Source organism: Ciconia boyciana, chromosome 14, assembly GCF_034638445.1.
Source record: "Ciconia boyciana chromosome 14, ASM3463844v1, whole genome shotgun sequence".
Taxonomy (NCBI): domain Eukaryota; kingdom Metazoa; phylum Chordata; class Aves; order Ciconiiformes; family Ciconiidae; genus Ciconia; species Ciconia boyciana.
Window position 1 is genome coordinate 16,474,091 of NC_132947.1, and position 27,584 is coordinate 16,501,674.

Consider the following 27,584-nt stretch of genomic DNA (forward strand, 5'->3'; position numbering starts at 1 on the left):
AGGAGCCTGAGGGGAGACCTTCTCGCTCTCTACAGCTCCCTGAAAGGAGGGTGTAGGGAGGTGGGTGGTGGTCTCTTTTCCCAAGTAACAAGTGATAGGACGAGAGGAAGCGGCCTCAAGTTGCGCCAGGGGAGGCTTAGGTTGGGTATTGGGCAAAATTTCTTCACCGGAAGGGTTGTCAAGCGTTGGAACAGGCTGCCCAGGGAAGTGGTTGAGTCACCGTCCCTGGAGGTATTTAAAAGACGTGTAGATGTGGCGCTTAGGGACACGGTGTAGTGATGGACTTGGCAGTGTTAGGTTTATGGTTGGACTTGATGGTCTTAAAGGTCTTTTCCAACCTCAGTGATGTGATGATTCTATGAATTGTTAGAGCCTCTTTAGGCTTTGAGGAAGAAGGTGAGAAACAGGGGATCACACAAGACTCTTCACTCTGGACGAACTGATTTTGGTACCCTGGCAAAAGAGCTTGGGAGAATCGTGTCACTGGAGGAGACTGGGGAGTTTGTCATCATTTAACTGTCAGTTACATAATGTACAATCTTGGGTGTTGTGGGATAACTCTGAGAGAATTGTTTGTTTCTGATGGTCTGTTCTCCGTTGGAGAGTCTTAGTTTTGGAGTACGTGGTATGTTTGGCAAGTAGCCAGCAGAGGTGTTGCACTGAAGAAAAACTAAAAAATCACGGTGAAGCTTCAAGCTTGAATACCGGCAAGGTCTAGTAGGCAACTTCTTTGTGTCAGACAAGTAAACAGTGTTGTTGACATGAAGTACCGTACAAACAGAGTCTACCATCTCTTTGGCCACATCAGCCAGGCTTTCATCACTCACTAAATGGCACCGCTCACCACAAGGGCTAAGCATCCCCTCATTGCATCCAACTGCTTTACACACTGAAGTAGGTGAGACTTTGATCTTTTTTTTTTCCTAGAAGGAGAAACCACGTGTATTTTCACTCTCTTCAGCGAGCAAAGTTGCTTTTGCTCACCCTTCCCTGAAAATTTCCAGCACTGGACTAGATTCTGATAGAATTTTAGTTGGCAAGGTGGCAGTTCTGGCAAATGCAGTGTTTTTGCATGAAAACACGGAGTCTGGGGTATGTGTGTTTGTCGTGAAGGAGCCGTCTGGTCCCAGGCAACCCAGCAGGGCCTTACACATCCCTTGCAAGTTAACAGTGCCAGTGCCTTTGGGCAGCCCAGGGCATGAGTGTGGTATACAGCAGACGCTCTTAAACTTTCAGCCCACAGCACGGGAGCTCTTTCTCCTCTAGCTGATTCAGAAGTGGCACTGTCTGGCTCTGCACAGAACTCCAGAGAGAGGACTCTAACTGCATTTTGTCCCGCTTTCAGGTTTCCCGCCAGCAAGAGTCGGCTAGCAGTGGCCTGGAGCAGTTGCGCCAGGAGTCCTCTCGCCAAGGGCACGCACTGGCCAAGGCGTCCAAAGAGAAGGAACTGCTGGCGCATGAGAAGGCTGCCCTGGAGGTGCGACTGGCAGCCACGGAGCGGGACAGACAAGGCCTTTCAGAGCAGCTGGCAGAGGCCAGGTAAAGGCAGGGAGGAGACCCTAGGCAGGACATTATTTAAGGTCTGTAATTATAAAGGTGGTAATGGTTACACGAGGATGTATTGCATCCTGTGTGCTTTTCAGATGTTTTCACCTTCCATGGACAGAAAAGGGAAGAATCTTGAGCAAAAAAACCCCCCAGTATACCATGATTTGAATGTTATTTTTCTGACAGCTAAAGCTAGCAAAGCTCTCCTGAGCCTTGGGCTCATGTTTATGCCCCCTTGCACATTCCTGTGTGAAGTCCAAAGCAAGCCAACTTGGCTCTGAACTGAGTAATAATTAAACCATGCAGATGTTTACTGAAATCTGGAGTTTCTCTCTGGTTTTGGTTCTGCTTTGGACAAGTTCTGCTTTTCCCGGAAAAAAAAAAAAAAAAAAGGGAAAAGAAAAGAAAAGAAAAAAAAGTATCGAGATGTTTGTCCTCCTCTTAGGTGTTTTTTAGAAGACTCCTGAACTTGCAGAGCTCTACAAATGGTATTTTGGAGATTGTTTGTCATGCTTCTTGACTTTTACCCTTTACCACTCCAGAGGATGGTGTTAGCAAGGCTGATGAACACCAGTTTGACTCGGTGTGTTTCTTGAGAGCTGCTGCTTCTTCTGAGCTCCAGCTTCTCTGATGTGATCCAGCTGAATTATGTTTGGTCAGCTGTTGGGCTGTTATTAAATTATTAAATGTTCAGCTCCTTTTTTTTTTCCTACATATTTACTTTGGACTGCCAGAGATTGGCGTAATTAGAAAGATGTGCTTGTTCTCCATCTTGAAGATACATCCTCCATTGTCCATCGAAGTAGGGAAGTCCTTCTGTTGTGGGTTTTATTGCTGTACCACTCAGGTGCCCCTTTACCTTGAAGGATGTTATCCTGATTGCATCCCTGCACTAGTGAGGCAGTGCTGTGTATTGTAGGCACCTGGCACACCGGACGCTGTGCTGGGTCAGGGAGGTAACTGCAGCTCCTGGTTCCAGAAGCCTGTGTGTCATACGCAGCAGCAGTTGGTTGAAGTCTACGGATGCAACAATTTGCCTCTGCGGTACTACAACTTCCCTTTTCAAGAGCGACGAGTCATTTGGCTCCTGCCTACTTAGTTAGCAGCACTGAAATAAAGGTAGCAAGTTTTTCTCTTGAACTTCCAACAGTTTAAACTGAAGGATACCTGTCTCTCCTTTCAGGCAGGGCTTGTTCAGATAAAATCTACTTCTGATTTCTTACAAATGCTGCTACAAGCATGAGATTTTGCTGTATCATCTGCTGTCTTTCTTTAGTCCCTTTGAAACGTAGGGAGTCTGGAAAATGACCTACCTATACCTGCACTAGGAACAGCATTAAAAAGTCACAAGTCAGCCAGGGAAATACTCTTACTCTGTCCCCCTGCAGAGCAACTTGGAAGTGCTGATGAGATACGGGCTGTGAGCAGAGGCTGGGCTTTTGCTTGCTGGCACAGGCTTTGTGGGCACAGCTACCTGCACATCATAGATCAGACAACAGCGATTTAAGATGTGGCTACTGAGATCAAATTTGGCTGGCCTTCCTGTGTTAGGCTAGGTCATAAGGAAAGCCGGGGCATTCCCTCGGAGGGGCCTGCGTTGCTATTTTAAATGGCAGAAATACATTTTCTGTATACGCGTTTCCATGCAACCCATTTTCCATACTCAGGTGTAGGGATCTTGAATGACTCCTTACCGGAATAGCTCCCTGTGGGTGTCAGGAGCAAGAAACTAATTTCTCTCCGTATTCACAACTTGCAGGTCAGCGAAGGAGACCCTGGAATCCAGCCTGTTTGAGGCTCAGCAGCACTTATCTCAGCTGGAGATCACCAGGAGTCAGCTTGAAATCCGACTTCACACAGTTACGCAGGCCAAGGAGGTGATACAAGGTGAGAGCCTCGTGTGCTTTGTTTCCGGTGATCCCCCTACCTAGAGAAGGTGGCATAAAAACAGCTCTCTGTCCGCAGTGCTTCTGAGGAGCGAAGGAGCTGGAGGCAGATCCCTCCTACACTGAAATTCAAATGGCTTAAGGTCAGTAAGTCAGAAGCACTGTTTGCGTAGACTCTGAAGCTTGCCATTTGTCGTGTTTGCAGCGGAAGTGAAGTGCCTTCAATGTGAGCTGGAAGCAGAGAGATCTCTCATGAAGCAGGAACGGGAAAACATGGCGCAACAGCTCTCGCGGACAGAACAGCAGTATAACACCACCCTCAAACTTCGGGAAAGTGATCATGAAGTGGAAATAAACAAGCTCCTGCAAGACCTGGTAGGAAACATTATGCTTCGGAATTCTTCAAGCAAGCTTTGTGGGCTGGCTTTAGAAGAATAATAGCCTGAGCGTGTGAAATGGCAGCAATCGTCTGTCATAGGCCACACATTGCTAGGCCAGGCAGCAGAGCCGATGGCTCGTACTTGAAGGCACGTGAAGACCCCCAGGACTGTGCTGGGACGGTAAATGCAGGCACGGATTCAGTGTGGGCGTAAGACGAGGTCAACAGAGGGTTGGGTGGTCCCCACCCAAAGCATGGCAGCAAAGGGCTGGGATCTTACCAGACTCCCGTCTACCATGAAGTAGACTCCGGCCATTGCTGGCAACTGCAGTCACAGAAACTTTGTTCCTTCCTTTCCGCCCTTTCACGGTTGACAGAGGTATTCCCTTTGGGCTTGGCGCATATGGAACAGGCCCCTTGTTCCTGGTACTTGAGTTGGTGGCCTGTCTCGTGCCTAGGGCATGAGGGTACTGGTCTCTTCCTCACCCTGCAGTCCATCTGCAGCTTTTCAGTGATGAAAAGGGAGGTGAGCTTTGAACCTAGAGCCTCTGAGAATAGAGAGAAACCCTGAGGAGGGAGGTGCTAGGAAACGGGCAGCCATCAGAGAGGGGAAGGTAACATCTCCTTTTCTTCCACCTGCTGACCCTCCTTTTAAGTTCCTTGACAGGACATGATTTATGGAGGGCACAAAGCCACTGCTGTGCCCTCTTGAGGTGGGGGGTTGTGGGAGGGATGAAGCTTCACATTTCTTTGAGGAGCTTGGCTGGGACGTCATCTTGAAGTCTCTTCCTCCCCTCATCAGGCAAGCGAGCGGGAAGGGCACCATTCAGAGCTGCAGAGGATGCTGGAGCAATGGGAAAAGGAGAAGGCAGAGACCAAAGGGGAGCACGAGAAGCAGCTGTTTGATATGAAGCAGACAGTTGCTACCATGCAAGCTCAACAAGAGGAGGAACGAACCAGAGTCGAAAATGCCAAGCAAGAGGTAAAGACTGTGAAAGGAGAATTTGTGCGGTTTTCTTCAAGGCTAGAGCTGTGGGAGTTGGCTGGATATCGGGCTGCGTGGAGCGTGCCCTACCTGTTTTCTACGTGGAATGTGGTGAGGTGAAAGGCGTGCAGGGCTATCTTTGGGACTAGGAATGAGACCTCTCATAGGAAGCCAGGCAGAAACGTCACCTTTCGTTTTCGATTTTCGTGCTGCTATTGTATTGTGGTTTTTGTAAGACTTACCTCAGAGTATCTTCACTGTTCTCTTAGTGGTCCTCTTTTGATGTTTCCTGATATGCGTTTATAGCCTTAACTCCATGAAAGACCAAACTGAGTCTGCAGGACCGAATCCCCACGAGGATGGGGTTTTTGTCTGGGGGGGGACAGGGAGGGGCGCAGCAGGATTGTCGGCAAAAGAAAAATCTTATTAAAGACTCCTCTGAAGTATTTCTGAGCAGTAACGCAGAGGTGTCTTCTGGGCTGTGTTTTAAGTCACTTGCCAGTAAGCTGTTTTGTGCCCAGATCTCCTGTGCCAAAGCAACCCTGTCCCACACTGAGAGTCCTCCTTGTGTCCTACGCAAAGTCCTCTTTATGCAGACTGCCTAGGGACAGCAGTACCCCCAGCTGTGTCTACGGGTATTGAAATGACAGGGCAGCGCTCAGAGATGACAGTGTGTCCCTGTCATGCCAGTACTTTCCCAAAGTCTACTGAATACCTGAACACTGAAGTAATTTTCACCAAACCCCACTTAGAATACTTGAGTTTTCTGAAGGAGCTGCTAGCTTCAGCCCTCTGGCAGCCTTGCACTTTCTCAACTGCTAACTAGGCGCAAGAGTCGCTACTGAAAGACAAACAGGACACAGCAGAAGACGAGGGACACGTACCCTCCCCAGCAAGGCGAGACACTTGAGAAATGCCACACCTTTTCCTGTTAGATGACTAAGAGTTTGTTGGAGAGTCAATCACGGATGGACCGGGGATGGAGCATGTTCATCCTGAAGCCAGTCTCACTTAGGAACCTGTGCCTCCAAGTGGGCAGATGAGGACCTAGGAGACCAGCAGCACAGTGCTTTGGGCACGTGTGAGCCCATCGGTCTTTGAGTCTTGTCACGCTAATTCTCTATGGGAAGCTTAAAGCCGTCTTCTCTCTATTGCTGTGCAGGTCCTGCTGGAAAAGGAGAGTGAGAAGGCTGCTTTATTAGAGACGCTACTGCAAACTCAGGGAGAGCTAAGAGAAGCCTGGCAGCAGCTAGAGCAGCTCAGGCAGGAGGTGAAAGAGCAGCAAGAGAATGGGCAGGTAAATCGGACTAGTAGGGCAGGTGGAAAGAACAGGCAGTTGGCAATTGGGCGTAAGCTGAGAGAGAGGCTGAGAGCGCCAGGTAACAGAGCGAAGGGCAGTAGGAAGGCAATAGAACCTAAGTCCTGCGGCTGAGGAGGCAAGGACTGCTGCAGGCACGGAAAGCACAGAGCCTGCTAAGCTCCAGAGATCAGCAACAGGAAGGAAGGGTCACAATGGAAGCAGAGCTGGGTAGAAAAGCAGCAAGAAGTGGCTGAATGAATGTGATTTTGAGACAGAAAGTGGAAAAGGCTGGGCCTGATGGCAGGTGCCAGTAACTTGCTCTCCATTTGCGTCTGCAGAACATCACAGAAAAGCTGCAAGCAGAGCTGCAGGAAACTCAGAGTAAGATGAAGGCAGTGGAGAAGAGGCACAAGGAAGAAATCAAAACCATCAAAGAGGAACTGAATATCCTTCTTCAGCAGAGGGATGCTCTACAGAAGCAGGTGACTGAAACAGCAGTAGCTACTCCAGCCGTCAACCAGGTGGTCTCTTCCCCTTCTTGCCTTTCCCTTGCAGAGCAGCAGGCTGATGGGCTAATCCCTCTGACTGCCGTCATACTGTGGCCTCCAGCTCAGCTGGTCTGAAGGAGACTTACTGGTCAGCTGAATCTCAGCTGCTGCCCTGGCCAGATGGGCTAGTCCTTTTGCTTGTTTGCCAGCAATCATCAGAATGGGCTTCTGCTGGCCTGTTACTGCTAGCCTTGTTTTTTAAGGTGGTTTTTCAGATGAACATGGTGACCCACTTAGATTTTTAAACAAGTCCGCTGTATCCATTGTGAACCTGCTACTCTCATGAGGGGGTGAAATTTAAAGTGGTTCTTTCCCTTTCCTGACAGTATATGAAATGGCTGACAGTGACAAGCTGTAGTCTTTGACTGCTTTGCTATGTTTTACTTGAGGTGGAAGAGTTGACGTCTCAGCTAGCAGCCTCCAAAGAGTCTCTAAAGGAGGAGGCTATGACTCTGCATCAGGAGGTGGCGTCTTTGGAAAGGAAACTCGAGAGCACCGAGGAGCAAAGAAAGGATGTCCTGGTGAGGCTGGCAGATGCCGTGAAGGGCCATTTCTTACATATTTTTTTGGCCTTCTGTTAATAAGTCTAAGGAGCAACTTGGTTTTTGGTTTAACTTTTCCAGTTGCATTCTTCCAAATAAGTAGGAAAAGATGCCATAGCCACATAAAACTCCGTTATGATTCAGGGTGCTTATTTTCCTTAGCTCCGAAGATTTCTGCCCGTGAAGCTTCAGTCTAAGTAATTGTCAACCTTGTCTCTATTTACATTGCATGGTTTTGGCAATTAATTGTGTCCGAATCCATAGTTAGATTTCTAAATACCTGGGTCTGGAAAAAGGGGTGAGAAGAAAAGGTTTGCTAAGGATAGAAAGCTGTTCACCATTGCCCATCTGTGAGCAGACAGTGGGGAAAGAAGAGAGACATTTGCGAAACAAAAGTGCTGATCCAGCTAAATATGTATGTCTGCAAGGGGAAAACTAGTCCTGATTTGAAACACAGAATGACAGGCTGTCATCTGACCATGACTCCAAAAAAGAAAAAAAAAGGTAAATGAAATGTTGGCGTTGTTCTTAAAAAAAAAGGCAGCGGGGGCTGATCCAATGTTGGGGTTGTTCTCTCTTCCCTTCCTCCCTACTAGAGAGAACATCATCATGCCACTGCCTAAATCGTGCTTAGTCTGGACCTGAAAAAGCTCGAACCTCAGCCCTTGACTGCCACTGGAGCAGGAGTTCCAATCTAGTACGAAAAGCAAGCATACCTAGATGGAATTACTGAATCTTTTCCTCCTTGTTTTGCAGCGTGAACGGGACAGACTGCAAGCACTTAAAGAAAAACTGGTAGGGGAGATAAAACTTCTTCAGGAATCTGTCACAGCCTCTGAAACCCGAGCAAACACAGCAACAGATATGAATCACTCCCTTGAACAAGAACTGCAAACTACATTGTCTATCTTAAAAATTAAAAGTGAGGAAGTGGAAACACAGTGGGAGAAAATGCAGATGCTACAGAAGGAGGCAGCAGAGGTAAAAGCTTTGCAGGAGAATCTCACTCATATGACTGCCATCCTGTCAGAGAGGGAGGGAGAAATGAAGTTATACCAGGAACAGATGAGAATGTTGGAAAAGCAGAAAGAAATGCATAAAACTACTCTCAGTCGGGTTCTTAAGGACATAAGAGAGAAAAAACAGGAGATGGAATCCCAGCAAGAACACATCCAGGAGCTGGAGAAGCAGCAAGAAAAACAAAGGATTGCTGTCAGCAAAATGAACACAGAGCTGGAAGAGAGAGACTGGGAGATCAGATCCCAGCAAGAACACATACGGGAGCTGGAGAAGCAGCAAGAAATGCAGAGGACTGCTGTCAGCAAGGTGAGCAAAGAGTTGGAGGAGAAGTACCAGGAGATCAGGCACCAGCAAGAACTGATAGTGGAACTGGAGAAGCAGTTAGAATTGCAGAGGACTGCTGTCAGCAAGGCGAGCCAAGAGCTGGAAGAGAGGGACCAGGAGATCAGGCACCAGCAAGAACTGATAATGGAGCTGGAGAAACAGCAAGAAATGCAGAGGACTGCTGTCAGCAAGGTGAGCAAAGAGCTGGAAGACAGAGACGAGGAGGTCAGATCCCAGCAAGAACACATACAGGAGATGGAGAAGCAGCAAGAAATGCAGAGGACTGCTGTCAGCAAGGTGAGCAAAGAGCTGGAAGAGAGGAACCAGGAGATCAGGCACCAGCAAGAACTGATAGCGGAGCTGGAGAAGCAGTTAGAATTGCAGAGGACTGCTGTCAGCAAGGTGAGCCAAGAGCTGGAGGAGAGGGAGCAGGAGATCAAATGCCAGGAGGGGAAAATAATGATTCTAGAACAACACGGTGCCTCACAAGTGAGAAATCTGCTCATGGATCTTGATCATATGAAAGGAAACTTGAAGGAGAAAAACTTAGAACTTATGTCTCTGACTCAGCAGATCCAAGAACTGGAAAAGGAGAGAGAACATGTGAAATCTCTGCATACAAGCCTTGAACACCTGAGGGCACTTCTTAGGGACAGAGAGAGTGAGTGTGATTCTCAAAGGGATCAGTTAAGACTCTTGCAGCAGTACAAGGAACAGCAAGAGGGGCACCTGCAAGAGCTTCGTGGTAAAGTAGAACAGATGACACTTTCTTTATCTGAAAAAGATCAAGAGCTTGAGTCACAACAAAAGCAAATCCAGGAAGCTGAAGAAGTCATGGGAATGCAGTTCAGGACTGTCCGTGACCAGCTGGAGCAGACCTTAGAAACCTTAAAAGAAAAGGACAGACTCATAGACATCCAAAAGCAACAAACACGGAACTATGAGGAAAAAGCAGAAGAACGGATGAATGTCTTACACAGAGACTTGGAGTGCACTAAGGCAATCCTGAAAGAAAAGGATTTCATGATTGAATCTCAGAAGGAAGTAATTGAGACCTTCCGAAAACAAGAACAAGATGCTGAACAGCAGAAGGCAATTCTGCAGCATCTTCAAGTGGCACTAAAGGAACAAGAGCAAGAAATGTTATCCCTTAGAAAGCAACATGAAGCATGCAAGGAAAAGGAGGAAAAGCATGAAGCTGAGCAAACAAATCTTCAAGCAACAAAACTGACTCTGAAAGAAAGAGACAAAAAGATAGAGGTTCTGGAGGAGGCTATCTTGAAGCTTCAACAGCAAAAGGAGGAGGCAGCGATGCAGACTAAAGCCATATTGCAAAAACTAGAGTATGCTGAATCTTCTCTAGAAGCTAGAGATCAAGAGATAGTGTCTTTGCAAGAGCAGGTCCAGGACCTCCGAGAGCAGAAGGAGTTAGAAGGCAAGCAGGCCAAGAGTCTAGAGCAGGATCTAGATGAAATGAGCCAAACAGTGAAGAAGAACCATTTGGAGTTCCTCAGGCAGACAGAGCAAAAGAACGTGTTCCAGCTTTGTGAAGAAAGCATGAAAGTAGCACTAACATCATGCCAGAAGCAAATGAATCTGCTTGAGGAAGTGGTGAGGAAGAGAGATGAAGATGATGAAACCCTTACGCAAAAACTCCAGTGCCAAGAAGAAGAACTGAAGACCTTGCAGAATCTCCAGCTTAGGCTAACCAAGAAGACTGAAGATGGTAGACACCAGAGACAGCAAGAGGAGCCCCTGGAAGAAGCCTTGCCTGAGAGGGAACGAGAGACCAAGGCTCAAAGTGAGCAAAAAGAGCTAGAAGAGGAAATCGGAGGTCTTCGGGAAGATCTCCAGCATGTTCGGCAGACTCTGACAAAGAAGGATGAAGAGATCAAGCACCAGAGAGACAGAGTCGGGTATTTAGAGAAGACTCTGGCAGGGAGAGAACAGGAGCTGAGGAGGCAGAGTGGGCTCCTGAAACAATTAACATCAGCTTTGCGATGGAAAGATGAAGAGACCCTAAAGAAACAAATCCAGAGACTCCAAAAATGGGAGGAAGAGGAAGCAGAGAAGAGGAAAGTTCTCCAGGAGAGGGACCGTCTCTTGAAAAGGCAGGGGGAGCTAACCCAACGGCTGGAAGATGAGAGGAAAGCAAAGGCGGAAGAATTGGAGCGTGTGATTGCTATTTTGAAGCAGACCGAAAGCAGAGAAATCGAATGGAAAGCGAAGGCACAAGCACTGACTCTTGCCCTTACCAAGAGTGAAACGGCCAATGGGACTCTGAGGGAAGCGATAGCCGTCCTGCAGGGTGTGGTTCCAGAGAGGGACAAGGACTGGTTTCATCTTCCGGTAAGCACCGTGATCGATCATCAGTCAACTCACATGTCTATAAAGGCTCCTAAAGATGTTTCCCGTAAAGATATGGGAATATACATTCCCATAAACAGATGACCTGCTTGGCCAAAGAAACCGTGACTGCAGCCAGCAGGCTTGCCTGTCTGTGTAGCTCTGGCCAGAGACCATTCACCTGCTAGAATGTTTTCTGTCAAGCCCAGAACTACTGAAAGAATACCCAGCTTGCCGTTAAAATTACATCAAGTCCAAAATTTGGGGGTGGGTAACGGGTTCTCTCCTATCTAGGAGAGCTTATCTCCTAGATAGGAGAGCTCTCCTATCTAGGCAAGCTTAGCCAACGTGTCGTGGTTAGGCGTTGGCATGGAAAGGAAAAAGGGCGCAGGTGACCAGACTAAAGTACTAAACTTAGTTGAATTTTGTAACGATGGCTGAACAGCAGCCACACTGATGGTGCTTAGAGGATGCTTTCAGAGATGTAGATTTGTGAGGTACAGCTTTTCCAGTGGACTAAAAAGAACGGAATTCGCACCGTTGCCTGATCAGGTTGAAGGCTTTGTTGCACATTCAGGATGTACTTGTGCCGCAGTCCAAAAAGCGCAAAGGCAAATTTGTGTGGATTTCTCCAAGGCGACCTGACTCAGGTACTGCTAGTGGAACAGCTGCGACAGCCTGTGCTGCAAACTTGCCTGGGGCTCTGCCAGCACTTTCAGCATTCCGTTAGTCTACAGGCATATAAAAAATGCTGCTAATAAAAGACTGTGTTTATGCATTATACATTTATACCTTACTTGAGAAATATTACTACCAGCCCGATGGGGATGGTGACAGGTATTGTGATCTGTTGATGGGAAGCAGAGAAGTGACAAGGGCAGGCAACGTGAAAACAATGGGAGATTTCAGTTGCATCCATGTAGATCAGGTGTGCGACAGCATTAGAGCAGGTAATGCAGGTGCATCCGTAGAGATCGGTATAGTGCTGATATCAAGACTACGTGTACAGATGCTGTCCGAGCTTGCTTCAAGGAGCAGTTCATCAAGAAACCCACGAGAGGGACGTTGGCTCTGGACTCGGTTCAGAGCAGTGCACAGGGCTTGGGTGATAATGTGATTTTTTTCAAAGAGCAGTTCTGTAACGATGATGTAACAGTAGAGGGAATAGAGAACGAAACCGTAGTGTCTTATCACTGCAGAACTACATGCTTCACCCACATGTTGCGTATTGTTTGGTTGTCCAAGGACAGGGAGTAGCACTATAGATAGGAGAATATACAGTGAAGGTCAAAGAGGATGACCAAAGATGTGAAGAAGCTTCCCTAAGAGGAAGACGTCAATGTGGAAGTCTTCCTGATGGGCAAGAAATGGCTGAGCGAGAGGGAGCGGGAAATGCTACAGACCTTTGTAAAACCGTTCAGTGGCTGAATAGGAAAGGAATGTTTCCAGTCTCTCTCAAAAGCAGAACGGGGCACGCTGAACAAAACTAGCAGGAAGCATGTCCAGAACAAACAGGTCCGTTTCTCCAAGGTGATCTGGAGGAGGGCCCCTAGGAAAAAAGTGTGTTGTTTGGGCCTGTGGACCAGGAGGAGAAGAAGGGCCTTGGCACTGTCCATTCCTGAGTCCGGTCACTCTCCCCACGTGTTGATTCTGGCCCTCCTAACCTTTGTGCGGCACCAGCTCACATCATCTCCTCTCTGAATACCCAGCAGGCTATTGCAGAAGGGGAGCAGCTATCGTGGCTCTCGGAGAAGAGACTCCTGTTGCAGCGGCTGGAATCTCTGCAGCGAGCAGTTGCAAGGCTGGAACTGGAGAAGACTGAGCTGAAGCAACTCAATGCTGAGCTCAGGAGGACTCTTGAGCAGGTAAAAGAGGCGTTCGCTGCCTCTGCACAGCCTTGCGGTCCTCTGGAATGCAACACAGACAGCACTTTGGAGTCCTCTGCTTGTTTCCTTCCCTCTCCCACTTTCCCCGTGGACACACACGTTTGTATTTTCTCTCTCTTCTGGCACCCCATTGCCTTCACAAATGCAATTCACTCCGGTACCACCCTTCTTGCCCCAGGGTCCCCAGACACACGCATTTGACTCCCTTGTGTCAGGAACTCTTTCCTCTTGCTCTTTCCCTTCCACAGCCTACATGGCGTGCTTTTTGCCCCCAACGTTCTCTGGGGCCATTAACGGTCTCTGAGCAGACATCTCCTTGCCGTGATGTCCAGCGGTCCTTTTGCTCCTTGTTTGGTGGCCGGTTTCTGTGACCCTTTCTCCTGTCCAACGTGCAGGTGGAACGTGAACGGAGGAGACTGAAGAGACAGTGTCGTGGTCGGTCACTGCCAGATGCACGTGGATTTTCTCTCTCTGAGTCCGACCAGCACAAGATGCCTGCTTCTAGCCAGGTGAGAACAGAATCCTACTTGGTGGGAGGAGGCTCTGGCCATACGGAGGAACGATGGCAAATCCCAGTGGCAGCAGCCCCTCAGTATAAACCTAATCCAAGTCCCATATAGACCATGGCCCTGACCAAACTGGAGACTAAAAAGAAATCCTTGCGTTTTCTTCACAGGAGGAGCCTCACACTCGCTGCAGTCGATTAGCTGAGTTGCAGAAGCAGGTGAGGAGTAGGAAAGCTCTCATCAAAAGCCGCCGTGGCTGTACTGATGGGCGCAACTTTGCACGATGCTACAGCCCGAGTTTGGTTTGGCTGTCAGGAAGCGAGTACACCGGGCAGTGTCGGAGACACCTGTTGGCCACGGCCTAACAACATCATTCACCTAGGTCTAGTCTCTGACTTGCCTAGAGGTCAGGCAGGGTGGGAGAGGGATTGGAGGAAGTTCAGAAAACTGGAACTTGCCTGAAAATAGAGACTATTCTAAGGATGCTCCCCTTGAGTCTTACTCATCGTGTTGACTGTTTCCATTTTCCCTTGACTCTGTTAGCAGTGGAGCTTGCGTCGTATCAGAGCGCCAGGGGTGTCAGGCAGTGCCAGAGCTTATAGCCTTCAGGCAAGCGTTAGTCTCATATTGCTATGCTGTGCTAATCGTGATCCCAGCATCAGACCGAGTCAGAGACCTAAGCACTGTATGGCCATTTGTTTTATCAGAGTAAGAATGTACATTCCAGCTGCTGAACCCTGTTGCGTCCTTTGACAGTGGTATTGGCGGTAGCAGCGGTCGGCAGACTTCTCTTCCGTGTACGTGTATGGGTCTGGTACACCCTGGCCTCCCTGAGGAGGCGAATCTTCACAGGCGTTCAGGGCAAAATGCATACAATATTTATGTCAGTCAAGTACGTGATGCTTGGCTCTGGCAAGCGAGCCAGGGATTCTGCTGAAGCCATCGAGGTGAATCTTAAGGGTGTTTTCACCAGGAAGCCTCCGTGTCTGAAGGTCTCTTGCTACAGATAACTCACTGAACCCCTTCCCCTTGTGACTGTTGTGTCTGCCTGCACTGTGGACCTGCTTCCGCAGTTCAGCAGGAAAAGAGAGGTGCTCTGCTCAAAGCATAGTCCTCGGCTGGCTAGTTAGGGCACTCCTCCGGGTCTGGGCAACAGCGGACCTGGAACTCCATCTCCCACTGCCTGGCAGATGCTCCCAGATGGCCGCTTCTCCCACTCGTACCTCTGGGTTACCTACCAGAGCGTGGGAGGGTTTTTCAGGCTTCCAAGCCCAGTTTCACACAGGTGCCCTTATTATTTCAGAGAGGAGGTCAGCTCTGTCCCTCTCTTCAGCGGTGGTGGTCCCTAGCCTATGCACAGTGTTTGCTGTGAAGTGCCTTTGACGTCTTCCTTTCCGTGTGCGTCTCCTCCACTCCAGAGCAGGCAGAGGGCAACCTGCCAGAGCTGCTGTGGCTGCACTGCACTGCAGACCTAACAGGAGGTGAGAGCAGCTGGGTCTCTCCCACCAAAAGCCCAGCAGGCCCAACTCCGTGTTGCCAGGAAAGAGTAGAGTTGGAGGAGTTTCGAGGCCTCGGCAGTCCTTTAAGGCTCATTTTCCCCCCTGGGCGTTGTTCAGCAAAGTATGCTCTGCTCAGTTGTGAAATGCTCCAAAGTTAGGAAAAAGGAGAGTTTGCTCCCTTTTCAGGTGCTGGCTGTCAAGTTTTTAAACCAGATCGTAACAGAACAGCTCTTCAGTACCTTGTGTAACCAGTAGTCCTCCTGCTGAGGAAAAAGCATGTGCAACTGAGGTGTCAGTAGCCCAACTCTCTCTCTGGAAAAAAAGAGTTGGGCTACCAAATCCTGTAGGAACCTCTCTCTTTAAGATACCTGTCATGTCTCGGTGCTGTAGGTGTGAGTGGTATGCCAGCAAGCAACTCAAATTGTTGCTGATGCGAGTTCAGGTCAGGGCGACTCTGGGAACCTGTTCCTTCCCATTGCACGAGGACAAAGAGTTTGTCAGGGCTGGAGCTAGAGGGTGCGTCTTCCCTGACAGCCGGTGCCGTGGAGCTACGGATGGTCCTAAGAGCGTGGGCTTGTCTGAGCTCGGCCTTTTGCCTCTTTCAGGTGTCCCTTCTGCAGACGCAGCTGGCACGAGAACGGAAGGACAAGCAGGACTATATAGAGTGCTGTGCAAAGACCAGCCAGGAGCTGTCAGCCCTTCACCAAGAGCTGTCTCCCTCCTTAGCAGCTGTGGTCAGGGAGCCCAAAGCTGCTGTTCTGGAGGCAGAGACCCGGAAGCTGGATCGGTCTTTGAACCTTTACTTGGCACTACTATCTCTGCACCATCAGTCTCCCGAGAGACAGCCATTGCATTCATCAGCCACATCTGCCAGAAGCGATGACCCAAGGTAACAAGACCAGTGTACAGCAAAAGGCCTCAGTAGGAGCCAAGTCGGGGGCCTGCTGCAGCAGGTGAACTGTGGCAGGGGGCTTGGTTCAAGGCATGAGTCCCAAAGTAACATAAAAGTTCAGAGTACAGTGTTCACTGCAGGTTCCCCAGCAGAAGCAGTAGTGGGACAAAACTGGCGCTGGCTTGTGCAAATGGGGTCAGTCGTAGGCCTGGAAAAGTAGGATGAACCTGATGAGCAGGTAAAATTTCGTCCTTTTCCAAAGCACTCCATCACAGCATGCCTCGTCAGTCTCCACACAGCCCTCCACAATAGGTTGTTCTTGTCAATTTCTGTACTGTATACAAAGACTTTTTGTCTGGTTTTATTTTTTCAATAAACTTATTTCTCCAAAACACTGCATAGGCTCTGAGCTGAAATCTCCTTGCAGTGATGTCCTGTTGCTCCTCTGCTTTCTTCAGCAGCTGCTCCAGGTGGGCTTTCTCTGCGCAGAGCTCTTCATTTGTTCTTTTATACAAGTTCCGCTCCTCCTGCTCAGAGATCTTTGCTCCCTCCATCTCATCCACTTTACCTGACAGAACTTCATTCTCTTGCTCCAGCTACCATCACAGAAGCACAGAGGAAATAACATACAGTAAGATTTACTCTGTAGGAGGTTTGGCTTGGACAGAAAAAGGAACAACATTTCCATCTTTGGTCAGTCATACTGTCAGAAGGCAAGAAGTCTGAGAAGCAGCAGCAGCTGGAGACCAACGCCTGGCAAGATCTTTGGCAACCCTGCTCACCTGCAGCACAAGTTTGTTCAGTTGCACTTTATCCAAGCCAAGAGCTTCATTGATACTGCTCACGTTGGCTGCTGCAACACATAGATCCGCTATTTCAGCACTCAGCTTATTCTGAGCCCCTGCCAACTCTGCTACTGACTGCTCTGCCTGAAGAGACAAAAGAACAACGTGACAACAAAGGCAGGAAAATCCCTGACTCCAAGCAGCAACTCCACGTCCCCTGTGTGTCTCTGACATACTCCCAGTTCAGCGCTCCCAATAAGCACGTGGGGACTAACTACCCCAAAGAGCCTGTGTGGTCTGATCGCCATTTTCCAAGAAGGAGGAGGACAACGTTGTCCCTGTCTTCTACTGCCAGAAACAGCATCTGTGGTGGTCTTGCTATCACTACTCCCTCTCCCACAAGTGCTACCTAGCAATAAGGTGACCGTACCTTCTCCAGTGCCATGGTAAGCGCCTGTTTCTCTTGCTTCAGCAGACCCCTCTGAAGCTGCGATTCCTCCAGTGTCTCTCTCGCGACTACCAACTCGCTCTGTAATAATGAGTGTTTTCCTTCAAGTGCAGCTAAGTCCTGCAGTCTATGAGAAGGGGAAGGAAGGACAAACAAGTTTTTAATGTAAAAACATCCTCATTTCCAAAGCCAAGACTACAGACTATGTCCCAGGTACGGCAGTTTGCATGCTTTCCAACAGCTTTCTGTTGACACCTAACGAATGCTGGAATTTCCTGGCTAGGGCTGCATCACTCACTACGTCATCGATGTAGGTGAAACGTGCGTCGTCGGGAAGGTCAAACAAGCTTCCAGAAACCGCAGAAGGTTTCCAAAAAGCTCAGGTGCTCTCAACTTAACAGCTTCCTGCCTGTTAGTTCTCTCTCTCCTTTTTCATACATTGCATACAAGACTTCCCAAAGTTCTTCTTTGGGTCAGACAGACTTTTGAAGCCCAGATTAATATTCCCACAATTACTCTTGCCTTCAGCAGTGAAACGATGAAAGAGCCTGCAATCTAGCTGGGGAGGAGATGTGTATGAATTTCCAGTCCAATAATCAGAGGGTCACCGGATGAATCAGGCTGGCAGGGACCCCAGGAGGCCTCCAGCCCAATCTTCAGCTCAAAGCAGCTGGGCTCAGCTATGGGATCAGTCCAGGTTGCTCAAGGCTCTGTCCAGTTGGGGCTTCCAGCTTTCCAGGGATGGACTCTACGCAACCTCTCGGAGCAACCTGTTCTGCTGCACGATTGCCTTCACGGTTCAATTTTTTGTTCTCCTTAAATCCGGGCTGAGCCTCTCTTGTTTCAGCTTAAGCCTGTCATCAACTACTCTGGGCAGGTTTGGAATGACTTTTTTAAAGGGTCATAAAGAAAGTACAAGGAGGCAGCTACGCTGTATGTCAGTAGGCAGCCAGAGCTGCCCACGTGCTCCCTGCGCCCTTCTATGCTACAAACGATGAGCATGCAAAATTCATTCTTTTACGGTGGGCCTCCTAAAGTCCAGCAACGCCCACCCCTGCCCAGAGAAAGCTTGAACACTCACAGGAGCTCCTGGTCACGACGCGCTCTCTCCATCGTCTGTTGCTGCTCCACCTTTTCCCCCTGGGCTGAATCTGCCTTCAGCTGCAGCTCAGTGTTACTTTGACGCAGGCGCGAGGCTTCTTGCTGCGTTACTTCCAGCTGTTGCTGTAGCTCTTCCCTGGTCTTCTCGAGGCTTGCACAGTCGCTGCAGAGACAAGGCTCGGTTAGAAGAATGAAGCGGCCTGAAGAGTCACGGAGCCCAGTTTCATCATTCCAGGACGGAGCTGTGGGGAGCACGGTAAGGAAGAACTTGCTCTTCCCCTCACAAAGTGACTGAAGAGGGAAAGAGAAAGGAAGGCAGGCTTTTGCCTTCATTCAGTGAGAAGCAGTGGCTAGGAAAGGGCACCCAAAGAACAGAATTCAGAGAAGCAGCATGTCGAGAGGGAGGCACCTTCTATTCCAACATCGCTCTCGATCTCCAAGACAGCCTCAGGATTCACAGCAGAGCACGAAAAGCAGGGACAGGAGGATGCCAAAGTGCCCAACAGAGGCATACCCGCAGTAGAGCAGGCAAAGTCTTTGCCCGTAACACCTCTGAACTCCCAGAACTGGAAGCAGATTGCCTCTAGGACACAGGAGAAGGAGGAAACACGCACCTTCTGAGTGCTTCTGCCAGAGACTGGAGGCGCTGCCGGTGGCTGCTGGACGTCTTGCATTCCTCCTCCAGTTGCTCAAGCCTTTGCTGCAGCTTGCTGCACTTCTCTTCTTGCTGTCTGTGCTGGTGCTGCAGGAAATCAAGAGAGTCCTGCCTGGCAGAAAGCTCTTCTTTTAGGGCCTGCAAGCAATGGGCAGGGAAAGAGCACAAACAAGCAATAAGGAGCAGGGAAGATGGCTCCAGATAGCTGGGAGAAGCAGCCAGCAGAGACACAGCTCACCTGAAGGCAAAAGCTGTGATGAGGGGGTGGAGATCAAGGAGAGAAAAGCAGTAGAACACAGAGCTGGTGAGACTGGCAAGGCAATACGGTACCAAGAGCGGGAAGGCTAGAAAGAAACTGGCTAAACTGGCTCAGGAAATGGAAAGGTTTCAAGCTAAGGAAGGCATCAGCAGCTGAGCCTGTGGCCAGTGGTGAAGACAAGCAGCAATTCTCACCTGTGTTGCTCCTCGCCTCCTTGCCAGTGCTTCCTGAACCAATACAAAGGCATGCTCTGCATCAACGGAGCTCAGGCAAGAGAGGATGTTGCTAGACTCTGCATGCTGGGAACTGTCAGTGCAGATAATGCTGACCGTGCTGTCACTGTCATCTAACACCACCTGAAAGCCCACATCAAGCTGTTACTCCTTGCTCACGCTGCTTGGTTTTCTTTACCTATTTCTCCTTCCCCCCCCCCCTTCACCCTCGAGTCATTAAAAACTCAAGCCTCTCGTTTCTTCAGTCGGCAAAGAAGTTTTGTCCCTGTGGCCACAAGGACTCCAGGGATTTCTGAATACAGCTACTAGAAACAAGACGAAACAAGCGTGCAGTGCCTGGAGGCTGCCTGAACGCTCAGTGTCTTGAAGCTCTCAGGAATTATTTTGGTCTCCTTCAGCTTCTCAGAGCCACGTACACGAGCCCCAGACCAACACTGGAAACAGCAACAGAAGGAAACATTAACACTGCCCAGGGAAGAAGGAAGCTGAGGAACACTGGAAAACGGCCATCAAAAACCTACTGTTTGTAATGACTCTGAGCAGCAGCACCAGAGGGTAAAAATGACTACATAAGGGGAAAGAACTGACTTTGTGAGAGGCTGTGTAAAAGATCTGATGATTAAACCCCCCCTCCATAGAGTGAAGTTTAGGAGTAAGTTAAAGCTGCCCCAAAACACTTGGACCAGTTCTGATTCTGGGGAAATAATAATGGTCACTGAAGGCAGAGTGAAGGAGCAGAGTTGGCAAGTGCATCGACTGAGTCAGTGACCTTTTATAAAAATCTGAAGAACAACAGAGTCATTGCTCAAGGAGGGTGGGGGAAGCCTCCAAGCAACACTGCAATACAGATGTCAAGTGGCCAACTCAGAAAGCACAGTCCAAGAGAGACCTTAGCGAGACGGTGAAGGCAAAGGTACTGAAACTTCTAGCGACTCAGCTGCAGTGTCACAGGACAGCCAACTCGGAAGTCATAACAGGTTTTATGTCAGAAAAGCGGTATAAAAATTAAACAGCCAGTAGCAGCTAACGTGGACAGTACACAACATACCTGTCTATTCCCTGGGCTAGCCTGTTGCCTTCCTCAAGTACAGTTAAATCCAATTTACAGGGATGCGGTCCCAACTCTGTACTCACCTCCGTTATATCTTTTATCAGCTTTTGGAGAGAAAGATTCTCTTCTTTGGTGCTTTTAGTCAAGGAAGCTTCATATTCTTTCTCTAACCGACTTGCTTCCTGAGAACAGAATTGAGGAGGAATTAGGTACACAGAATAAGGAAAGGCTGGGCAGGGAAGAGCTGCTCCCCTCTGTACCAGTCCCATCCTCAGTGGCACTGTCATGCCGATAAGCCTCAGCCCTAGTGATTCCAGTATCTTCCTTCCCCTATCTATTCCACTTCTTCTTTGCTAAAACTAAGAAGAGAAAGACCAACAGCTAGTTTTTATAGACTGCTATGAAGCTGCCAATTCCAAGGAACTTTGACCCCTAGAGACTTAAAGTCACAGGCAGAACAGCATTGGTGCAACCCGCCTGAGGAAGACACCCGAGTTGTCTGCAGCTCCCCTGCCACTGCCTGCACCTGGACTGACTCCACACGTGCCGAACACACAAGGAATATTTTGGCAATGTGCCTGATGTTCCCATACAGTTAGCATCTTGACCGCTCCTTCTCTTGAGGAAGCCACACCTCTTTGTGCTAAGGCCGGGGAGCAGACACTGGGCTATCGCCCAGCTCTAAAGGTAAAACATACTAGAATCTCCACGGTGTCGTTAAGCGTTTTCACGGTCTTCTCCTTCTCCTCGTTCTGCCTCTGAGACTCTACGAGCAAGGCTGAGAGCTCCATCACCCTGAGAAGAGAAGGTCCACGTGCCATTCCAAAAGCATTGCACACCATCACCTGTTAAAGAGCTGAGCAGCTCCCAGAAGCATAGCAGAGAAAGTTCAACCCAGAAAATACAGCAAAGGCAGCGTTCACCTCTACAGGTTAACGTGCTTGACGTTGCAAAATGGCACTTCTTGCCCCAAAGGCCTCCTGCGCCCAGTCTTGCAAGGAATTGTCAGGACAGAGGTGCTACGTTGCTTATGATGGCCCTGGGCAAATTCCTGCCAAGTCCTTTAGCACAGGCCTGGGTAGCAAAAGGGCCGTCCAAGAGACGGAGCTCTCTTTATGCTGCTCTCAGTTTCTCACCAAGAATCAGTTAACAGCAAAAACATCGTCATATGCAATCTCTTTTCCAGCCTTGTCTTACTCAGAAGAGCTTCTGTCAGTCAGTCTCTTTTTTCTGTCCTTTCTGTTGAAGGCAAGAGTTTCACTAGGGACAGAAACAAGGCTGTGCACAAGGGGTGTGTTTTAAACGTGAACACAGCCGCTCATCTAGGAATCCCAGAAGCAGCCACAAAAGCCATAATGTTGGTACTAGCAAAGTTTAAAACACCTTTACCTGTCTTGAAGCTCCTTCTTCTCCAGGTCCCCCTTGGCTTGTAAGCACATCGCTTCCCGAGCCTTCTGGTTTGTTTCCTGTTCCGCCTGCTGCTGTGCCAGATCCTTCAGGACAGGGCTACCCAGAGCGACGGACTCCCAGAGCTGTCCACGGGAGTGTAGGTGGGAGCAGTTTACAAGTATAGACCCAGAAAGCCTCATTTGCTCTGCCTTCAGCTCTGACAAATCTCTGAAGAAGAATACAGAAGGAGCTAATGTTCACACCACCACCTTTATCCGCTGACTCGCTTCTGAAGCGCGTAATTGCGCAACACTAAAAGCTGGCAGGAAAGACGACATCTCCCTTGGGGACGAGTCGTTCACCTGACACTTTGGGATCAGGACACACCTGGAGACTTGAGCAAGGAGTCTACTGGACAGCTGAGGAATGAGTCTGTTCTCTCCTCAGAGAGAAGAAGAAACGTATGGCACAGCCAGAAGGCTTCAAGGACCTCTAATTACTCTTATGAATGGTTGCTCCTGCTCTATCCTATTAACGGACTCTAATTATCAGTAACAGATGTCAGGAATTTTACCAAGGTCCCCAGCTTTTACACCTCGGGGATCGGCCTTAAGCGACCTATTATTATCAGCACTTGGACTGCTAAGAGGCTCGTGGCAATATCTACATAAGAAACGTTTCAGCAAGGTGGTGTGAGAATAAGCCTAGAATGTTGTAACAAAAAAGCACAAATAATACAAGAATTAAATAGTACGCCAGGCATACTCTCACATCAAGGAAAGCTTCTAATCCAAGCAGATAAATGGCTGACAGCAACCCAGCTGTTGCTGTCAGAAATTGCATGCTGGCACCAGAAGAATGTACTATTAAGGCTACACTATTTTTGTTTGTCTAGAAGGCAACTGTGAGAAAGAAACCTCGGGGAGTCCAAGAACAAGACAACAATCATAAAAAGAGGTATCGAACTAAGCAAAATACATTGGATAAGTGCAGTAACAGGGTGGAGAAGCTATTCTTTCTCTCAGCAACGTTGGTACAGGAATAAGCGGGTACCAACTGACCGGAATAAACGAGCGGATACAAACTGACCGCAATAAACGTAAGCGGGAAATGAGAAGGAAAAAGTATATATATATACATATATATATATATATGTATATATTCATGAATGATCTTTCCATCAGGAGCAGTGGGAAAAGAAACTCAGGGAGATTTCAGGCAGACTTTCATCATTCTATGAAATGGACTGCTCTACATGCTGCAGGCATAGCTTTGGTGAGTCTCTTCCAATGAGTCCACGTATGCCTGTGTCTGTGTCAATACGCCCAAACATCACCACAGTCAAGTTATCTGTTCGGGGCCTCGGCATTGCTTATAGCCGAGCCCCTCAGTTTTACCTGAAAACCAGCATCACACAACGTGATTCTGAAAATAGCCTAAAGCATGCTTAATGGCATTGCTTCAGACTCTCAAAGGAGAAATCGTATCTTTAGCTGCAACTAACGTAACATCGAGGCTCCAAAAGCAGGTGTGAAGGGAAGCTACATTTTCTCTGCAAGAGATCCAGCCTTCACTTCTACTCACCGGTCAGTGGCAGTCTTCATTTCCAGGAAATGACGGCGGAAGGTTACCACCTGGCGCCATAGGCTGAGTAGACTGTTATGTTCACCCCTTACGTAGCTGTCATAAAGCTAAACGTGCAAAGACAAAAAGAAATGCCAATTCAGCCTTCGCTGTCACCGTACAAGTCTTTCAGATAGGAGAGAGTACAACCACCATCACCAGGTCTCCTTTAATAACTGTTGCAACAGGGGCATCAAGGGCTGAAGAGCCACCACGGAAGCATCCTCCGTAGACCTGCCACCTGACTTCAAAGAAGGGAACGTCCACGCTTCTCCCCGCAGGAGTGGATATCAGCAAAGCAAACTGATCCCGATTCATCATCTCGCCTTGCAGAGGTGTCTAGCGGTCTTGGTGGAGGAAGACAAAACCAAGCCCCTCCAAGAGCAGTGTCAGATTTGCTCACAACAGGCTACTGGTAAGGGAGGCCTGTCTTGTTCTTCTGTTGGCTACTCTGCATGTGAAAACACACAGACCTCTCTGGTCTCCACTGCCCCAGGCGGAGAGGTAAGAACTCTTAAAAAGACGAGCGTTCATGTGTGACTGCCCTGCAGTGCCCAGCAACGGCAAGCCTTTGCCCATAAGCCCGAGTACTATGGTCACAGCAGGCGGGCATCTTCCATCACCACAATTTGCTGACACTCCTCCATCTCACACCCCTGTCTTCTGCTAGTCAACACCAACACACCCTCAACGTAGCCACAACTTTCACACAGCAAGTTCTCTCTGACAGGAATAAAATGCATTCTCATTCCACTCTGGCATCACATCTGACATTCCCGTAGCCTACCCTTACCTCACGTTCATTGCGCCACTCACTCTCCTTCAATTCCAGCTCCTCCCGGGCCCTCATCCAATCCGCCGTCAGTTTTCCAACATCTTCTTTAAGGGCTGAATTAACCTCATTCGCTTTACCGAGCTGCTCCCGCAGGAGGCTGTTCACTTCTGCCAGATTCTCACACCTTGGAAAGGGAGAAACAGCAATGAGCTCACTGAACAACTGCTGTCCGCAAGCAGCATCCCCGTGATTTTCCAGCTCCCTCAACACTGACTTTGCTGTCAAACGGAGGGGCAGTACGAGTGCTTTCTAGGATTACCTAAGATCTCTCTGTGGTGGCAAACTCATTTGCTTCTCCTTGCTTTAAGCCTTCAATTTCCATCTACAGTTGCGGTTTCCCCTTCCTCCTCAACTTCGATGATGCCCACAGTTAACGTCTTGCCTCCCCTTCGTGCTGTCTGATCCCTGGATGCATCATCTTTCTCTAGCATTCTCCCGAGTCCCTCACCTCCTCAACCACAGAATCATTTAGGCGGGAAAGAGGCCTTTAGGCGGGAGGTCACCCGGAATAACCCCCCGCTCAAAACAGAGCCATTCAGCACACAACGCTATTACTGCACCACGGAAAACAGACTGTGGACCTTTCTCCTTTCAAAGCGGCTTGCCGAACCGCTTCCCCTGGGGACACTAGGCAGCACTGACAGGTTTTCCCTCACTTCCATGAGCACCCAGGATACCAAGTATGAGGGAACGCTTCTTCCTTTTACCTTTGCTGTTCCTCTTCCAACTGAAGCAGTGCTTTCTCCAGGCTGTGGTCTTCTGCGGCTTCCCACCTGCCTGGAAGGGGTCCCTTCAGAAGAAAGGAAATGCTTAGTCAAATTCTCGTGCTCCCTTCACTACTGTGGCATCCATCGCTTTCCCCTCCATTTGCTGGGTATCTCAGGAGCTCGTGCCTTCTTCCAGGCACGACAGTGTCGTGACTACGGAGAGGAAGGGAGGGGAAGGGCGTTGCTCAATGCGAGTAGCTCTCCTCAGTCTCCCACTGTTGCACTCTCACAGCTAGGTACCCTCAGCTCCCGACGGCGAGCGCTCACTTCGACTTGAAGCCTGGGAACGCTCTCCCACCCTCCTACCCTTCGTTTCCGAGGTTTACTTCAGCCGCGAAGCAGAAAGAAAAGCACAGAGCCAGCTCTGTATGTTGAGCGCCAGCGTTCTTGCCCTCCAAAACGCTGTTGTTTCTACCGATTCTTTTTCCGAGACAGCCATCTAATGTAACGGGCGGTCTAGCCCTCTCCTGAGACCTAGGACACATGTTACTCCGGCAATAAAGCACTCTGTCACAAACCTAAACTCCTTCCCGACAGGGATTTCTGGACTGGCATTTCTGGGACTACTGGCTGCTCTGAGAATGGCAACCGGACAAAACACTGAGGGGCAAACTTACAGCGCTTCTTGAAACCCTCAGGCAGCAAACTCCGTCATTTCCTCTGTCGTTGCTTTGGGGGGCTTTTTTTGGTCTGCGTTAACAAATGCTACGTCCACAATCTTTAGTTAGCAACCTGCACACTCACCCCTCCTGCTTCCAGTTGCTGCTGCAGCTCTCGGCACCAGGTCCGGTACTGCAGTACCTGGGTGGATACACAGAAGGAAGATGAGCGAATGCAGCTTGGGAGAGGCTCGGCTCCTCCTGCATTAGCTCTTCTCTACGTCCAAGCACAGCACGTTTCACAGTGCTGCCGATACAGTCAACAAGACGTCGTTACAATACCAGGGAAGCTTCACTTTATCTAACATTAAAGGAAGTGAGACGGGGTTTCTTTCACACGTAGTGCTGTCTGCTCATCCTGAGGCAGCCTTGGCAAGCAGAAGGATGGGACAGACCGAGACAGCCATGCCTGGCCCATGGCCACCACGTGCCCCAAATCAGTATGGCCAACGGGCTCAAAGCCCAGCGGGTCCCTGAAGTCAGAGAAACGAGCCTTCAGAATTGCTTTGCAGCATTTAGCGCGTCAAGTCGGTTCTGACCGCAGGCCTGCTCAGCCCCTGCAGACTGCGGATTTCGGTGCCGCCGCAGAAGACAAGCACGGCAAGAAAAGCAGGACGGCCTTACCGCCAGCAGCGCCGCGACCACCGTCGGGCACGGGGCCGGGCAGGGCACGGCCTGCCCCGACCCTCCGCCCAGGCCTGGCACCCTCCCCGCTGCCAGCGCTCCGGGCGAACCCGGCCAGAGCTGCCTGCCTCTGCCCGGGGCCGCCCGAACCCCCCCGCCGGCTCGACTCCTGCCTCTGGGACAGCCCCCCGCTCCCGTGGCCAAACAAAGGCGTTTGCAAGCCCGGCATCTCGGTTTAAGCACGGAAAGGAGCGACCGAGAGAGGGGCGCGGGAGGGGGACGGCGGCAGGGCTCGGCGCCTAGCACACCTCGCTGGGCGGGGCCGGGCCGGGCCGGGCCGGGCGGAGCAGGGCGGGTGCCGGGGCCTCCCCCGAGCTCTGGCCTCGGCGCCGTCCCGCCCGCGGCAGCGCCGGGGAGGGCCCCTCGTTCGCCCCCCGGGATCTCCGCCGCCGAGTCCCCCCTCAGCGCGGCGCGGGCGGCCCGGGCGCCCCGCCACCGCGGCCCGTCCCCGGGCAGCTCCCCCCGGGCAGGCGCCCCCGCTCCTCACCTTCGCCTGTAGCTTCCGCACCAGCACCGCTTGCCGGTGCTGCGCCTCCTGCGAGCTCTGCAGCCGGCGCCGCAGGGAGGCCTGGCTCGCCGCCGCCATGCCCCCGCTCGCCAGCCGGGCCCGCCGCCCGCGGGGCTCCGCCGCCTGACGGGCCCCGCGGCGGGGGCTGCCCCGCGGCCTGCCCCGGCGGACCGCGCTCAGGCGGCCCCGGGCCGCGGCCTGGCGCCTGCCGGGGCGGGCGGAGCGGCTCCCCCTGCCCGCCGGGCGCGACCGGGAGCCGGGCCGCGGGGCGGGAGAGCCGGGCTCGCTCGGGGCCGCTCTGTGGCAGCGGGTCCCTTCTCGCTCCTCGCTGACGGTGCCGCGCCGGGCTGCGGTGCTGCCGCGGCGGAGAGGCCGCCCGGCAGCCGTTTGCTCCAGCGAGTTCTGCTCAGAGACCGTTAACGGCCCCGCAGAACGCTGGGGCAAAACCGCTCCCCGTGGAATCTGGGAGAGAAGGAGCGGGAGGAAACGGTCCCTGACACCACAGCGTCGGGTGGGGGCTATGGGGACACTGGGGCGAGAAGGGGGGGACCCCAGCGACAGTAGGAAAGGTCCATCGCACGGGGAAGGCAACCGAACAGCTAGAGCTTTCTACTAAAAGCTCAGACTTCAGCCCTTGACTGCCACTGCAGCAGGAGTTCCCATCGAGTACGAAAAGCAAACAGACCTAGATGGAACTACTGAATCTTTTTCTCCCTGTTTTGCAGCATGAACGGGACAGACTGCGAGCAGGTGGAGAAAAACCGGTATGGGAGAGAGAACTTCAAATCTACAGGACAGCGTACTCTGCCAATTAAGCTTTATTTCCTGAGCGCGTGAAGAAACACAACAAACAAACAGGGCTCAGTCCCCTTTGCCCAGACTAGGCTCTCACATGAATTCACTGACTCACCACTCAGGTCATGAGG

General features: G+C 50.4%; 2 protein-coding genes across 5 annotated transcripts in view; one reads left to right on the forward strand and one right to left on the reverse strand.

Annotated features, from left to right (window-relative positions):
* The window catches only part of LOC140659489 (uncharacterized), a 27,980-nt gene extending 11,937 nt beyond the window's left edge, over positions 1–16,043 (forward strand). For 3 of the 4 annotated variants that reach the window (XM_072879212.1, XM_072879211.1, XM_072879214.1), the window contains 12 exons: positions 1,346–1,539; positions 3,308–3,435; positions 3,640–3,809; positions 4,616–4,795; positions 5,961–6,095; positions 6,437–6,580; positions 7,036–7,167; positions 7,945–10,881; positions 12,588–12,743; positions 13,160–13,273; positions 13,441–13,488; positions 15,375–16,043. In XM_072879212.1, coding sequence (XP_072735313.1) covers positions 1,346–1,539; positions 3,308–3,435; positions 3,640–3,809; positions 4,616–4,795; positions 5,961–6,095; positions 6,437–6,580; positions 7,036–7,167; positions 7,945–10,881; positions 12,588–12,743; positions 13,160–13,273; positions 13,441–13,488; positions 15,375–15,662 — 4,626 coding nt within the window. In that variant the 3' untranslated portion in view covers positions 15,663–16,043. The remainder of the gene's footprint in view (positions 1–1,345; positions 1,540–3,307; positions 3,436–3,639; positions 3,810–4,615; positions 4,796–5,960; positions 6,096–6,436; positions 6,581–7,035; positions 7,168–7,944; positions 10,882–12,587; positions 12,744–13,159; positions 13,274–13,440; positions 13,489–15,374) is intronic. The other variant, XM_072879213.1, reaches the window with a different exon arrangement.
* On the reverse strand, positions 15,858–26,736 carry LOC140659659 (centrosome-associated protein CEP250-like). Its single transcript, XM_072879536.1, has 15 exons — positions 26,638–26,736; positions 25,552–25,608; positions 24,748–24,830; positions 23,999–24,164; positions 23,167–23,273; positions 21,583–21,810; positions 20,892–20,988; positions 20,277–20,375; positions 19,104–19,265; positions 18,610–18,788; positions 17,976–18,158; positions 16,877–17,021; positions 16,444–16,590; positions 16,087–16,257; positions 15,858–15,869 (listed from the first exon to the last, which is right to left on the reverse strand). Exons 1-15 carry the CDS (start codon positions 26,734–26,736, stop codon positions 15,858–15,860), a joined length of 1,935 nt encoding a protein of 644 aa, XP_072735637.1.
* Between the last annotated feature and the right edge of the window lie 848 nt (positions 26,737–27,584).